Below are 17,279 nucleotides of genomic sequence, written 5' to 3'. Positions count from 1 at the left end.
GATATTTTACAGGAGGAGGACCAGTGCTTTTTGTTACCTTCCAGGGAACATTAGGCCTACTTTATGATATTAGTCAATTATTAATCATAAACAGTGTTTAATTGCACAAGCGCAAGATCTTCCTCTTAACTAGACTGTAGTTCTGTTCACAAAACACACTTTGTCCACGAAGGTCGGAGGGGCTTTATTTGCACTTTTCACAAGATCAACATATGTTAATACGCACGACTGTATTGCATACACGGCACATTTTAGAAAATTGAAAAACATACTGAAAATACAGAATAAAAAAATACATGAATATTGAGCATTGACAGGAATGCTCTTTCCACAGTCATGTTCGTGTCACTGTAACATTGAGTTGAACACAAGCGCTTGGAACAACTTATACAAACATGTACAAAATGAAGTCGTGCCTCGATCGGTCAGCAGTCTGGTGTCGTGTAATGGCGTTTGGTTAGTAGTTGTGATCAGAAGTGAACCATGTTTCTGTATCAATGCCCGGCGGTAATCTTTCAGCAAACCAACGTTATTACATCACTATTAACAGTTTAGTGCTTAAAATGTTTCAACTGGTTAGTCAAGATACAATGAAATGAAAAATGTGTGCTAAGAGAATGCAGAAGTGTTGGATCAATCAGGTGTCATTTACACTCATGTAGACAAATTGATACGTGACATAGTAAATAATATCATCCTTATTTCACATTTTAGGAGCTCGGCGCTTGTAAACCATATTGAAACCAAATTTGAAAGATTCTTACAAGGTTTTTAATGGTCAAGCGATACTAAGTGACATCAAATAAAGTGGCTTTATCATCAACCAATGGTATTGATTATTGGTTGTAAGTGTAGAGAGGCAGGGTGCTATTGTACATTTGTAAGTATAATTCAAGAGTTAACACACTGAGGTAAATGTATAGTCATCTGCCAACACAACAGTTAAAATATTTTTTTTAACTTTACAATGGTTCACATTTGCTAGCCATGAAAATCACCTAAACAAACTAAATAATTCCCATCCATAAACAATGTTCATTTGCTCACTTAAGAATACATTAAAATGTAACGTATGTAAACTGATGTATTAACAAAAACTATTTGTAAAATAGTCTGGGTCTCGTACTGTTGAACACAAGCTTCACAATTTCATTCTTTTGAATGTAAAGAACATAACACCCTGTTATTTTCTAATACCAAATCTCTCACAAGCCTCTCTGACTCGTACCTTGTTTTCCATTTTTCAGACAAATATAGTTACCTTACACGCATATACATATAAAAACAGCGGAGTTAAGTAGCAAGCGGTTAAAATTAAATAATTTAAATGAGATGTGAGGTTGTCAAAAAACTCAAGGTGTCTAGTTTCAGAATTTTCCAAAGTGCTTCACCATAGTGTTACCAGATTCCGCTGGATCTACCGCCAGGTGGCGCCAAAATCCTGGCGGAGGCTCTCTTTGGAATGTTATCATCAATTTGTGCACCTATAAAAAATGAAATAAATCTGTCATGAGCTACACAAAGCTCAAGATTTCACAAAAACGGTCAAGAAATGTCTAAGTCATGTTATTAAAGTTAAATAATTAAATTATATTGTGTGACGTAATTAAGAACCCCTCAATACAAAACCACTTGTCAGTAGCCTGTACATCATGTTTAAATGTATCATGATACTAAATTGTTGTATTGAATTTAATATGCAATGATTTTATTAACAAAAATATTTACATTAAGACAGAATGATTTTTGTCATTAAGGTATCTGTATCAGGTTACTGTACCAGACAGACTAAAGCTGGACTCGTGCAGGTCTCTCACTCCCCCGTGGCGAGTACAAGGTCGTGGGTTCATGTCTCCATCTATAGCACCTGCGTCCTTCTTCGCTGAGTTCTGTACTGAAGCTACCTCCCCGGTGTACGGAGCTCGCTCTACACCCTTTAGTGCCTGACACTGCGGATACACATTGAGCAAACTCAATATAAATGAAATATCATCAAATATCATACTAAAATATCTAAACACAGTACAGTACCTTCTCCCGGTGGACCATTTTCTTATAGAGGTAGTCTGGGAAGGTCCGTAGAGGGTAGAACTTTCCAGATCCTTCAGCGCAAGTAAAGATGCCGTTTTCATAGACCACACGGCCGCGGCTGATGGTTACCAAGGGGACGCCGTGACAGCGAAGATTCTCATATAGGTTTACATCACCACCTTGCCATTGAGTGGTCACAGAGATGGTCCTACAAGTTAAAGCATATAAAATGTTCTTCATGCAGTTGACACTTTTCTTAATGTATAAATGTATTAAAATCACAGGTGCTTTAAATTTGTCATTATTTTATATGCCTTGTTGATTCTGGATCCCAGACGACCACATCAGCATCAGCACCGGGAATAATCCTGCCCTTCCTCGGGTAAAGGTTGTAGATCTTTGCAGCATTGGCGCTTGTGACGGCCACAAAGCGGTTCTCGTCCATCTTGCCTCCAACCTAATACAAAATGTAAAAACGTTAGTATTTCATTTGACTATCATTGCAGGAAAGTTTTACTGTATAATTCAATACAGACTTTGCTGCTAAGGCAAAATCGGCATGAAAGAACCATTGGCACTGTGAAATGGGACATACCACTCCCCTCTCCCACACAACGCTCATGCGATCCTGCACGCCAGGAACACCGTGAGGGATTTTAGTGAAGTCGTCCTTGCCCATTGCCTTCTGTTTAGTGGTGAAGGGTCGGTGGTCCGATGTCACAACGTTCAGAGTGTCACTTTACAGAAAAACGAGATTCCATCACAGCACATTTGAGATATGTGAACGAGTAGTTGTGAATAGTATTAAAACATGTGTAGTGAATCAACTGACTTTCCCAGAAGGCTAAGCAGGTAATTAGGTGTGTTGGGGTCCAGTCTGAGGGGTGGCACAGTGACAAAGGCGGCAGCGTGGGCCCAGTCCTGGTGGTAGTACTGCAGCCCGTTTAACACAGCGTGAGCCGTGGTGGTCTCTCCGTGCACAACTTTCCCTACGGCACACAAACCGACCGATCACGTATCAGCATTTAAGACATGCGGTAAAATGGGTGTTAAACAAGATTTGGGTTTCGAATAATAAAGTATAATGAGTCACTGCCTGGCTCTTACCCTGCATTTTGGCTGATGCTAAAACATCCCCTGCTGACATGCTGGATACATTTACGAGATAAATGGGACAGTGAGCCTAGAGAACGAGAAGAGCGAGACTCAGTGAAATGTGTTAATAGAAAAAAGTTTTCTTGAGCAGGGGATCCAGCGCTACGGATACTCACTCTGTTAGCGATGGTGATGGCTCGGTGGACGGCCTCTGCTTCCAGCTGTACATGGAAAATTCCCATGGTAAGTGAGAAAACACAAATGTCACCAGTGAAACCTAATGGTGAACAGACGCTTAGCAGTATCAATAATCCATGGAAATGCAATATGGAGATGGGAAAGACTAGCAGGCGGACAGAGATCAGCGGTGTGACTAATATCTGAAAGGAAAGCTATTTCATGCTAACAGGATTTGAAAAGCATTGCTTTACCTCTTCAGGCCTGCTTATCTCAATGCCTTCTGGTCCACTAATACCCAGATCCAATGCTTCTTTGGCACCCTTGTGTGGATGAAAAACATGAAATCGCTCTCGTGAGTACCGTGTAGGAAAGATATGTGGATTAGAAGAGCTGTGATGAAAAACATGATATAATATCTACTGTAAATGCCTATTCCAAAACCTGACAGCATTAAAGATGTATGCGTGCTCATGCTGCAAAACCAGCTTCACTTTTTTATCTTGATGACAATAGCTGTCTGTTTACGAAAGAAAAAGTGGAAATATACAGGAAGATATATAAATATACTTTATACGAATAGTGGCAATTTAATATGTATTATTCAATTAATTATAATATATTAGCAATTTATTACTCTATATAAATATATATATATATATATACTGATTTACAGCTGCGGAAAAAAGAGACCATTTCAAAAATATTTGTAGTTTTTCTTAATTTACTATTGATTAAGTAAAATTATCATTTATGTTTCGTTCTGTGAACTACTAACAATATTTCTGCCAAATTTCAGATAAAATGCAGAATATAAAAAGAAAATAAAAGCTGGAGAAACAAGTCAAAATAACAGAGAAGAAGCTCCGTATTTTATCAGACCTCGGAGACTGCAAAGAAGACATGTGATGACGTTGAGTTTTATCACAGTTTTCATGTGTCTTGTCAAGCATTTCACATTGCTTTTGGATGATTTTTTATCACTCCTGAGGTTTGATTTTGTTAACAGACACTGGCCAAAATACATAAAAAAATGCAGATTAAATAAATATTTGGAATGGTATCTTACTTTATCATTAAAATATGAATCATTTAAAATATAATATTTTCTTTGTGTATTGGTCAATGTAATTAGATTTTTATTCAGCACCTAAAAGTGTAAAGAAATAGATAAATTGCACTTAAAATGAACCAATTTACCAAATATTTGCGTTTGCTATGTATTATATTGTTAGCGTAGCAACATGCTAAGTCTCTAGTGGTAATGACTAAAGTTTTAGGTGCCTGATTTATACCTCAGCAACCAGCTCTCCGTTCTCTGCATGAACACGGGCCACAGCACCAATGTCTTTGCAGTTTTGCAGGGCCTGGAAGAGCTCACTGTCCCTCAGCATGTACACGTCCTTATAGGCCATGAACATCTGGAAGGAGTTCACCCCCTTTTCTCGCACCAGCGTCTCCATCTGAGCTCGAACCTGAAAAGTACACACGAGTGATTTAAATAAACAGTGCAAATTTAAAATGCTACACTAACAAAATCAATCCCGTTATGAAAAAGTACTTTGGTGGTACCATGGTAAAGCAATGGCATCAACTGGTCATACCATGGTACTCAAAACAAATATGTCAGTTACTCTGTCTCGGACAGTTTCTCAGTTCATTTTCAACTTAAATGTAGATTTAGACATCACTTTAGAAACGATGTAGTTAGTAGTGTTAAAATTGACATAAATTACACGAACTAAGAAGTCAGAATTGTGCACGATGTACCTTTGGTCCCCACCAGGTCACCCCCACATGAAGAGCATAGTCACAGCAGGCCTTTGCATCAGCGTGGGAACGACACTTCTCATAGGCGTCCAGCAAACACTCATTCTTCTCTGGCAGCACGTGACCAATCACCATTGTGGTGCCTCCGCCCAGAGCAGCCTGGAAATAAACAAACACCACAATAAAAGTTATAGAGCGGCACTATTTATCACTTGGTTTACTTCGTCTCCCACCAGTAAGTCAAAACTTTAACCATAGTCTGTGTTCCTCCCACTCAACTGTTATAAATGCTACTGCTTACAAATGCACGGAGACCGTATCTGTCCCCCGAATAATACTACAAAATAACAATTTTGGCAAAAGTCAGAGAAAAAATCTGATCGTGATTAAACCGGAAGACAGTGTAATAAACGACCAAAACCAATTCGGCCTGGTTAATATTAGATCACAAAATTCAAAGGCAGTTATTGTAAATAAAATGATCACAGACAACAGTTTTGATATACTTTGTTTTACGGGAAACCTGGCTTAAACCAAATGATTACTTCGGTCGAAATGAGTGTACCGCACCAAGCTACTGTTATATGCATGAGCCACGTCCGGTTGGTCAAGGTGGTGTTGTCGCAATAATCTTTAGAGACTTCCTTACAGTAACTCAGAGAACAGAGCAAAGGTAGAGCACCTCCTTAACCTCATAGACACTAACAAAAACAATCAAGGATTTTATTTATTACACTTGCTAAATTAACAAATAAACAGACATAAACTGACCTGGTTATTCCACCGCGCCTTGGGATCAATTAAATCATTAAAGTTTTTACAAAGAAAATCGAAAACATACGAGACAAAATAGTAAAAACTCAACCTCCAAGTCTTTCCTATGAATTAGCACCAACCATCGGCTACAGTGTTTTTCACCTATAACACAGGAAGATTTAATTAAACGTATTAGACCCCATACCAACTAAATTACTTAGAGTTACCACCCGATGCAATTGAGCCCATCTATAACATTATCAACTCGTCAATGAATCCAGTCCATGTCCAAGGACCCTTTAAGATGGCCGTCATTAAGCCTCTTATCAAGAAACCAAATTTAGACCCCAATGAACTAGGAAACTAAGACCGATTTCAAATCTCCCATACCTGTCCAAAATACTAGAAAAAGAAATGTCCACTCAGTTATGCTCATTCTTACCAAACAATGACATACATGAAAAATTTCAGTCTGGCTTTAGACTGCATCATAGTACTGAAACTGTGCTTGTAAAAATGACAGATGACTGGCTTATAGCATCAGATAAAGGTAACATCTCACTCCTAGTCCTGCTTGACCTTAGTGCTGCGTTCCATACTGTAGACCATAACACATACCTCAAGATCGCTTTCACAATTATCCCGCTATATAGGGACAGGCACTACAATGGTTCAGATCTTACTTATCAGACAGACATCAATTTGTCCATCATCAAATCTAACGCAAGTGAATTATGGATTACCCCAGGGATCGGTTTTAGAACCCTTGCTATTCTCCATATACATGCTGTCCCTTGGAAACATTTTAAGAGAAGCTTCCACTGTTATACAGATGATACTCGGCTATATATCTCATCCAGACCAGATTGGCAAAGTGCATTGAGGATATAAAACAGTGGATGACTTTAAAACATTGGATGATTTAAATTTTCTTCTTTTAAATTCTAATAAAACAGAAATATTACTTATCGGACCAAAAACAAATGAGCGGAATATTTAGGATTATACCCGCAAATCAAAGGGTCCACTGTTACTCCAACAAATACAGTAAAAGATCTAGGCGATATATTAGACAGCAAACTGTCATTTCAAAATCACATCTCAAATGTCACAAAAAACTCCTTTTTCCACCTAAGAAATGTTGCCAAATTACGAAATTACGAAAGTGTTGCTGACGCAGAGAAGCTTATTCATGCATTTATGACCTCAAGACTTGACTACTGTAATGCGCTACTTAGTGTCTGTCCTAAATCATCAATAAACAAACTACAGTTAGTTCAGAACGCAGCTGCCAGAGTTCTAACCAGGTCCATATATATAACAGTAAAATATGACAAGTAAAACATAAGATCAGATATATAAACACACAGGGACAGTAGGTGGCGGTATGTCCTCTTGACACAAGCCAGCCTGCCTGCCATAAAAGAAGAACACGTTCAGTATCAGTAAGGGTCTGTTCAAGGTAAGCGTGCATTAAATCATAGCTTTAAACTTCTGCCTCTAAGACATTCAAGACTATTTAAGACATCAGAATCCACCATAATCGTATACTTTATACATTATGAGAATAAACTGAAAAACACAATAATAAGATGCTTGCAGTTTTGTTATTTATTCTTAGAGCACACGTGAATATTAACCCTCAGCTTATGACCGAGGGAGAGAAGACAATAACGTTAGTTGATAAATCAACATAAAAAAGTCCAAATCTGGATTAAATGCATTGTTTGATGGCTAAAACATTGTGTATATAATAAATTCAAAATTATTTTGGTTATTAATATTCATGTTTGTATTGTTTCTGACAAACAATATTCAAATGTTTGAAAATACACCAAATAGCGTCTTTATTTTCTTACTTATTTTAGCATTATGTATATATATATTATCCTACATAACCCTATATTTACTGAAGAACTGAATAGTGTGTCTGTGTTTAGGTTGGCTGCCTAGCTGTGCGTGCAACCAGTTAACGTCATCGAAAAAGAACATGGCGGCCTCCTTAGGGTAAATGAGTATTACGTTTAGTTTTTTTTAAGAATTGAAAATATTGGATATGTTTCTAAAGACAAATGCTAATAGTGTAAGGCTATTACAACGCATTAAGCCATACATCTCTCTATACACCCGGTTCCCTTTAAAGTATTTTGAGTGGTATCTAGGGCATTGCTAGGTGGTTGCTTAGCAGTTTCTATGGTGTTGCTATTTGAGTCATTGCTAGTGTGTTATTAGATCATTGCAAGGGTGTTCTGCGTGGTTGCTAGTGTGGTGCCAGGTGGTTGCTAGGGTGTTCTATGTAAATGCTCTGGGCCTTTAAGGCCCGCTTACACAAAAAAAACTACAGAAACATATATTAACAATAGTCTTGGAATACATTTTTGAACAGTTTTTATCAATTACACTAGTATTTACATTTACATTTGGCAGACGCTTTTATCCAAAGCGACTTACATTGCATTATCCTATACATTTTACATATGTATCTGCAATCCCCTGGGATCGAACCCACAACCTTGCACTAGAATCACTAGAATGCTGTTCTTCAGTATGATAAATAGTAATCCTATATAAAGAATATAATGCTCCTCTATTAAACCATCTCTCAGCTGACACATCCACTGAAGGAGACGTGTGTTTGTGCACCATTGTCTTCCAGCACAATGGCACGAGTGAAAGGCTTTTTGCAGCAGTCTTTAAAGCAATGCCTCTGTATCTATGGAAACAGAATCTGATCTCCATTTGTCTCTGTGCTTGGCGAGCCTCATGCCGGTAACCGGGAGGAAGGGGGGAGGATGGCACTTTTGATGCCATGGCCAAACAATAACAGCGCATATAACAACAACTTTATTTGACGTCTCAGACCCTGCATAAAAGAGCGTTTCTGTGTATAGTTGTATGTGAATGATGCCTAGCGGTCGACTGAGGCGGACTGTGAGCGTGTAATAGCCCTCTCTTCAGTCTCAGCGTCTGCTTACTGACCCGTGAGATTTATTTAGTCAGAACAGTCTGCTAATGCAATTGCATTTCTGCATATTTATACGTAGAAACAGACGTGACATCGAATGGATGTTGCATCACACAGCATTTGGTTTAGGTTTGTGTAGAGATGAACGTGTAGAGAAAGCCATCTGCAATCTTGATCCACAAAAATCAATACACATTAAAGAAAGTAGCTAGATATACTAGATAGAGATACTGTCGTGCTGGTTACTCGTAAGAGGAATAATGTATTGAGCTGTTGTGAAAATAAAGTTCCCGGACAGATGGCTGGGGGCCACCCAAGGTTGGAGGGGCCTAGAAAATTATCCTATCTGCCACTTTAGCTTTTATTCTTTCTCTGTCCCAAACTGAACTTTTAATATTTTTTTAATCCTGGCCTGTGTTCTAAGTCTTGGAATGAGAAAATCCGCCATTTTAAATTTATATCAATCAGGGTTAAAGGTCTCAACTAGTGACAGAAAGAAATTACAGGCTAGCGAATGTTGCGAATAATTATTTCAAAAATTATTCTGAGCAAAATTATACACTACCAGTCAAGCACTTACATATAATATATATATATATATATATATATATATAATTTTTTTAATGTAAGCTTTTTAAAATGTGGAATAACAAAAGATCTAAGCCAAAAGCACACACTTGTTATATTTGTTGATCTTCAGTGTAGTCACCTTTTGCCCTGAATTTTCAGAAATGTTCTCTTGGCATTCTTTCAAGCAGCTTCTTGGGGTTTTTCTCTGAGATGCCTTAAACAATATTGAAGGAGTTGCCATCTATTCTGAGCTCTTATAGACCGTTTCAGCAGACGCATGTGCGCCTGAGCCCAAGTTAACTTCCGGTTTGTTTGTGGCTAGTAAATATTACTATTTATATTTAATTTAATTTAAGTTATTATTCATTTGTATTATGGTTTTACTGTATAATAATTGTATTAAATAAATGATTTGTTGAATTTTGTTGTATGATCATGTTATTGAATAAGCAATTTGTTAAATGGGTCTTGTATTTGGTCGCATTTAAAGAAACCGATGGGACATTGGCATCTAGCGGTTGTGTCAGGAATCAAGGTACAAACCCAAGACTTTTATTAATAAACTAAAAGAGAAAATACAAAACAGAACAATAAAATCTGCAAAACAAAGACTTCCCACAAGGTTGCAAAACAGAGAAACAGGATTAACTAAGCTTGACACCAGGCAGGAACTAGACAAGGTTATATATAAAAGGTATACAAGAACAAGGATCAGCAGTGAAACCAAAATGAAACAGCACAAACACAAGGGCATTAAATAGGGAAACTAACAAGGGATAATTATAATTGGCAGATGTGGGGAATGAAAGACTGGCGGGAAGCTAAACTAGGAAAGCGGGGTCAAAACATGACAGGAGAGCACATGGCCATCATAACAAACAATGACCATGTGCTTCCACACAAAACACGTAAGACTAGAAAAGCATGACAAGGTGAGGCAGGATCATGACAGGTTGAGCTTGGAGTCTAAATTCAAAATATTGGAGAGACAAATTACACTAAGTAACGGTTCCTAATGGATGCTTTTAATCGTTATCAGAAGTAATCTACAGAACCCTCCATTGTTTGTGAATGTGTACCAGAAGTTAAATTGGGGTCACAAAAGTGCGCATGCGCAGTAAAGTTGTTAAGATGAAACTGTCTATTGGCTGGTCCATTTTCATTCTTGTCATTCATTTCAAAGACCTTCAGATTAAAACCTTTTTACATGTGAAACATTTCACTCAAGTGTGCTAAAACCGGTAGCGTATGTGAAGCTGTCAAAGTGGACAAAAATGAACTTTATCAGTGAGTTTTATTTTTAGAACATGATTTATATCACGATAGAAAGTTCAATAAGAAAAATGCAGGTTTGGGTTTGATTCTATTTACGTAATCATGAAATGATTGATGTCTCTTTAAAAGCATCTATTTGCTACTAAAGCTTAAGTAATAGTCTTGCGTAGGACCTACGCCGTATGCTATGTGTAGCCTGACGTGCACCTCTCCAAAAATTTAACTCAACGTGGACACATGGAATATTACAACAACTTTTCGTTGTGATTGGTCTGTTTGAACCCCTCCCTCGGGTCAAAAAACTCTGCGATAGTGTCAGGGAGAGCAGGAGAAGGAGCATGCGCACACGTCAACTAGCTGGAGCAAGAGAGATAGCACTGCGTTCGCTGAAAGAAGAAAGATATGTTTGTTTCTTCATTTCGGTGAGAAATGTTAAATAAACTTTGGATTTGGAGATTGTTTGAAACTGATAGATGGAGCGGTTGTGATACAGACATGATCCGCACAGTGAAACTGTCTGTGTCATATGTCTGTGTTTTGTTGGCAATGGGTGCGCACGTGCTTTAGCTGTTATAGTTCATTACAACCACTAAACATGAAAACAACTTTGCTGGCTACCTGATTACCTAAAAACTACATAGATATCACACTTTCTCCGTCAAGCGGATGTAACAAGACCTGTTTTCACGCTAAGTCACATGGCATTCGACATAAACACTGTTTTCTTGATGTTATTGGTAGTACCTTTGTGCCGCTGTAGAAGTCATCCGCGGTACTGCCGTTCATGAAGGTCTCATTCAGGTGTACGCTGGTGTCTATCCCGCCTGGGATCACCAGCTTTCCAGTGGCATCTATAACTTTGGCCCCGCCGGGAATCATCATCTCCTTGCCCACCTGCTGGATAATGCCATTCTCGATGTAAACATCTGCTTCCTGTGTGAAGTCATCGTTCACCACTTTTCCTCCCTTTATGAGGATGCGTACCGTTGCTGAGCTGGAAGACATGGTTCAACCTAATAGTCATAAAAGAAAGAAAAGGGGGATTATAACAAAACTGACACATAGTGCCTCTTATATTATCGTGCAAGATTCCACCAGTTATTTGTGCTTAAAGAAACAGTTTCCCCAAAAATTCTGTCTTCATTTATTGTTTTGCAAATCTGTATAAATTGTGTTATGAAGACTTTTATATACCAAACAGTTCTTGGCCACCATTGACTAACATGGTATGAAAATGTACTTTTTTTACATTAATTTCGTAAACAAAGATATTTTAAAGAATGTAGGAAATCGATTTGTTCTGGGGCACATTTGACTACCCTCTGAATTTTTCCTACTATGGTAGTGAATGGCGGTGTTTCCCATACAATGCATTTTTACATGGGCGGGCCGCCCAGGTATATGAATGGCCACCCAAGTATATTTGGCATCACATTTTGTCATGATCTGTGATAATGACTGTATCTGTGATCGATTAACTAGTGGATACACAGCGCTTCCGCGTCTTCTCGCTTTCCTGACATGTTTGGTGTGAGTGGCGCAGGGTTGTGTAAGCGTCCTCCTCTACCATGTTCGCATGCGTTCTCTTCCGATGAGCTCCATGTGTGTGAGCCTTCGGCCTCTCGTACGCGCGTCACGTGTAGTTAGCTCAGTCTAGTGTATTTAACTGTCACCTGCATTTAAAATCAAAGAAGCGTTCATAATACAGCAACACATTGTCGAGAAACGGCATATAGCCCCTCCTTAATGTAGGTGTATTGTGATTTTGTCCGAATGTTGCGTTTATAAATCAGAATTTTAGCAGGAGTTAAAGTGACTGCTGGTGGTATTCGGTTGTAAAATACAGTATAATGTGACACATCCGAGAGTGGAAGAAAAACAAGCATCAAGTGCTAACACTAAAGGCTTGTTTGAGATGAGCAAAATCTGCGCAGAACCGATCACCGGTGATCAGCGCGAGCTGCATGCCGGTTAGAAAAGTGTCCGGGTTACGTCCGCCTTGCTCTGATGTCATGCTGACGTGTGCCAAAAAACTCTCGCGACGGCGAGGCGGCTGTGTCGGATTGAGCAGTCCAGCGCAGTTGCTCTCCTCCGACTGCGCTGTTCAAAAGCATGATGGGAAACGACTGACTGACGACACAGATTCATGCTCATTGGGTGAAAATGTCAACTGATACATTTTCTCTTCATTCAAAGAATTAGATTACGCATCTGTTTTTTTATATTTACATGCGAACTAAACAAAAACAAAACACGCCTAATGAAGTTAAGAATTAGGACATGCATTTATTTTATATTTCTCTTCATTAGAATTCTTCCTTGTTGTAATTTTCACTTTATTCTATTGTATGTTTGTGTGAATTAATAAATCAATCCATTAAAAATATACATGCACACATACATATCTAAATGGACTGTTTGGTCATTATGCCTCATATTTGTGTGGTTTCATCTGAGAAGTGTCTGGGTCTTAAAACAAGGGAAGAAATTCTGAAGAATGTTTGTTACAATACAGCTTTGACTTGCATGGTATGGAAAAATACTATGGACGTGAAATGGTGGCAGAAACCTGCTTGTTATTAAATATGATAAACATTTGTTATGACCTCTGTCTCTCAAAAGCAACTTGCTTTTTACTTCATTTACCATTTGTTTATACAATCCTTGAAAATGTCTTACATGCCGTTGTGTAAGCTGTTTATTTGGACATTATTTGACATTACATTCCGTGATTATTATTGTAACCATCTTCATGTAAAAACAGTGGTATTTCGATTACATCCACTTCGTCTGCGATAAAAAACGCGAACGCGATCTCCTCCACTGTTCACGTTTGCAAGCGACAAAACAGCGAGATTCAGTAAGTGTCCGACTTCAAAGGTCTTTTTTGACCCCTCCCCTTACTGCAGCCGCCTACTCTCGCCTACATTACAGGCGAGGCAAGGCGCATCTCAAACAAGCCTTAACGCGACGTGATGAAGTCACGGATATGCAAATTAGCTTGTGACGTCACCAGTGCCACAAGTCTGTCAAAATCGCGTGGGAAACACCGGTTTTCAACAGAGAACAAAGGAATTTACACAGATTTGGAAATCTCGAGGGTGAGTAAATGATAACCGAATTTTCATTTTTTATGTGAACCATCCCTTTAAGACACATCTTTAGCTGATTTCCTATTATAAACATAACCACAACTATTTATAGCCTATAAAACGTCCATGACATTTCCAGGCCTGACATATCCAGGTTTTCCATGAATAACCCCACCGCACATATTTTATGCATTCTGACATCATGCGCACACCCCATACTTTTAAAATTATATCCCACATATAAACAAACAGAGCTTTGCGTTTGTCCGCTTTTCCACATTTGGTCTACACAAGCTGGATCCCGACTTGATTCCAAAACACAATCAATCCTTAGATTCCTTGCCCACATTTTCCACGGCGTAAAGAGGTTACAAAGCATTACGGCAGTCTAAAATCTCACTCAGCTGGGTAAACTGACACCAGCTTTGTGCGATTATCCTCAGCTTGCCATCACTGCATTTCCACCTTTAATAATTACATACAAAACTGTTAATTATTCACGACACCTTAAAGCCATTTCAACACTGCAAAAGACAACTATGGAAACCAAATGAGAGTCTTCTCACATCCAAACATTTCTGACCCACATTTCATTTGCACAGGAATGCAGATTTATTAGCAGGAAATATATGTAAGCTTGCAGCTGTTGCATTCCCTGCAGCACAGCACTGTCTCCTGATCTAATCCCAAGTGAAAGCATGCATGCCGCACAGTGAGTTGGGGGCAGGTGGGTGCGGCCGGTATGGCGCTGCCCAGGGCTCCCCACCCCCTGTTCTGAGCCCCCTTACGGTGAATGGAGTGTGTATCTGGGGCCAAGGAGGGGCTACTGTGAAGCTGGAGAATAAGGGTGTGTCATTAGACATCCTACTATAAAAAGACATATTACAAGACATAGTGTCGCATTTGTTCCTCCTCATGACTCACGAAGCCCTTCTTCTGGAATGACCCACTTTTGAACCGTGCCATATTTCACGGGGTCCAGATGGATGCCTTCGGCATAACACGAAGATACGAAGTCATAGAGTGTCCAAGATGACCTGTTTTACACGTTGTTTTCGTCATTTTAAGCCGAGGGGCAGAAACCCTTGAAGTCATACAATGGGAAATGTCATGTAAAATAAAGCATAAAGGAGGAAACGTGAAAATAAGAGGTTAATACGAACAACCATGCCAACTGTCTACTGAGTGAAATGAGGCAAAGGGGTGTTGCTCTTCATCACATACACATCCAACCCTCACATTCCTTTCATTATATTAGACGCTTCATTTAACAGTTAGAGGAGGAGGAGGAGGAGGAAGAGGAGGAGGAGGATTGTAAATTCATCTCACTTGGACATTATCGAGTCTGTGCCACACAAAGGGACGACCAAACCCAAACAAATTCGCTTGCAAACACGAAAACATAGACATGTTAACGTTAGTATTTCAAATGCAGGTTCATTGCCTCACAACCGAACCGTCTGTGTTTGACGGCGATTTCAGAAACCGTCTGTTATATCGCGGTGCGCTGTCTTTACGAATGCAACCTGACCGTTGAGTTACAATTGAGATTTACACAATATGCATCTAACGTGAGCATCATATAACGGATCTATAGAGACACAAGCATCGGATCCTTCATTCCTCTCACGATTCACGTTACAAGATCGCGAGCACGTTCTCTTTGTACCAATCCGTTATCCCTCAAATAATAAAGTACCGTGCACTTACTTCCTTTGCTGTGTCCTATAAACGCGATTTTCGTTGGCTTTCAGCGGTGGTTGTTTAGCAATAAATGGGCAGACTCAGGCAGATGCTTCGGTTGGTCCAGCCCGGGAAACCTTGCGCTTGCAGCAGCATCCAGACAGCGAGACTGCGAGAGACAGGCTTTGACCAATCACAGCTCGGATACGCGAAGACGGCATACGCGGCGACCAATGGCGGGCGCGCCTGGTCATCAGCGGTACGTACCATTATACGTATTCACAGGGGATGAAGCGGATCAATGTGCCAATGTGGCGCTGGCGCCCGTGTAGATTACAGGAAGCATTTCTAATTTGTTGGTTTCTTTTTAAAATGTACATATTAATGACTTATTATACATTTAATGATAGCTTTAATATAAAGAGGGCTGTATGAAGGAATATAGTAAAGAAGACACATGAGGCGATTTCGTGTTTTTCTGTTTCTTTGGTGTGTTGCAAGTTAGCCACGTATATATATATATATAGGACACGTAAAATTGCAAAAATGAAAGTCTCAAACCAAAAGAGATGTTTTATTTAAAAGCGGAGGCTCATCCAAACCTGCCTAAGCCTCGTTTAAACACGCCCCCACATGTCTACGTCAGTTCGGGAGAAGCGTTGAAGAACACCAAATGTGTACGCAAAGAAAGAAGGCGTGTCTATTCCCGCCGTAGTGTTGTTGCTAGCGCTGTGTGTTTTATTACATATGAAAAACTACTTAGTTGGGTCTTCCATACGAGGACGCAATTAGAAATCGATGGTTAAGTCTTATTTAACTGTGTATGCAGCACATTAACACCTGGTTGTGCACAAAGGCTGTTTCTTAAAAATGGGGCAAGTCCAACTTCACTCACAGGCTGTAAGTACGTTTTCATTATTAAAGAATTTGCCACTGACTATTCAAACGTAAGCTTTTTGTCATCCCACGAGAAGAAATTGTTTTATCCAATATACAAGGCTGAATCCATCGGGAGTTCCAATCTTCTGGCCGTTCTCCCCTGCAACGCCATGCTACATGAAAAAAGTCAATATAAGTCATTATATTCAGTCACTATGTCCCCGCTGGATGCAACAAATGCCTCGTTATTATATGTGTTATTGACTTTTTCGCGTTGTGCCGAGACACAGCGTCAAAGGCAGCTCAAGAAGTTTGCTATTAGCTAACGTTACATTTACATTTAGTCGTTTAGCAGACGCTTTTAACCAAAGTGACTTACAGAAAGTTCAAGGAGCAATAAGCGATACGTCATACAGGGGCAATAATACAACAGGTGTAAATACAAACTTACTAGTACGTTAATTGTTAAACAACCTAATAATAAAAAAAATAAACCTTACCGATCTGTTACGCTCTACAGGCAAAGTTGATTAATCCGCTTGGTCAAATGCATTTCCTGGATCATATTCAGGCTTGAACACCATACCGGTGACATTACCAGCTGTCAATGTTTTGACGGCTGATGTTCCGAACATGGTAAGGGGCGTTACATTTCCGCCACATGCTTGAGGTATTCGGCCAATCAGAGCACACAGTGCTTTTCACAACGATGAGCTTGGTTAAAATTCGAGGCGTTTTAGAAAGGCGGGGCACAGAGGAGCAACAGTAATGCACGGTATGTGAAAATAATGCGTTTTAATTTTAACCGTAAACTGCGTAAACACATTGTATTACACCAAATACACACAAAAATGTTAGTTTTAGCCATCCAATATGACCCCTTTAATCAATATCTTACAGGCTTTAGAAACATATATTTTTTGGCCAATTATTTCTTTAATATTTGTTTATGCGAAACTAATAATTTTAACTATGTTTTTATTTAA

General features: G+C 39.1%; 1 protein-coding gene across 1 annotated transcript; it reads right to left on the bottom strand.

Annotated features, from left to right (window-relative positions):
• Positions 1-165: 165 nt before the first annotated feature.
• On the bottom strand, positions 166-15,585 carry dpysl5a (dihydropyrimidinase like 5a). The gene is made up of 13 exons (XM_079459246.1): positions 15,442-15,585; positions 11,384-11,652; positions 5,074-5,232; positions 4,599-4,778; positions 3,558-3,626; positions 3,303-3,347; positions 3,139-3,214; positions 2,864-3,020; positions 2,627-2,768; positions 2,346-2,488; positions 2,032-2,239; positions 1,781-1,949; positions 166-1,484 (listed from the first exon to the last, which is right to left on the bottom strand). Exons 2-13 carry the CDS (start codon positions 11,642-11,644, stop codon positions 1,399-1,401), a joined length of 1,695 nt encoding a protein of 564 aa, XP_079315372.1. The 5' UTR covers positions 11,645-11,652; positions 15,442-15,585; the 3' UTR covers positions 166-1,398.
• Positions 15,586-17,279: the final 1,694 nt, after the last annotated feature.

The sequence above is a fragment of the Barbatula barbatula genome, assembly GCF_947034865.1.
Source record: "Barbatula barbatula genome assembly, chromosome: 6".
In the NCBI taxonomy this organism is placed as follows: domain Eukaryota; kingdom Metazoa; phylum Chordata; class Actinopteri; order Cypriniformes; family Nemacheilidae; genus Barbatula; species Barbatula barbatula.
The sequence above is the reverse complement of the archived record's forward strand: the minus strand, read 5'-3'. Positions and strand labels throughout refer to the sequence as shown.

What these genes read in the sequence shown, in the direction of transcription:
- dpysl5a (XM_079459246.1), bottom strand. Translation starts at nt 11,644, where the DNA reads ATGTCTTCCAGCTCAGCAACGGTACGCATCCTCATAAAGGGAGGAAAA. An exon ending in AGATAAGCAGGCCTGAAGAG is followed by an intron (nt 3,348 to 3,557) that starts GTAAAGCAATGC and finishes TTCCATGTACAG; the next exon opens with CTGGAAGCAGAGGCCGTCCA. An exon ending in TTGTGTGGGAGAGGGGAGTG is followed by an intron (nt 2,489 to 2,626) that starts GTATGTCCCATT and finishes ATTTTGTATTAG; the next exon opens with GTTGGAGGCAAGATGGACGA.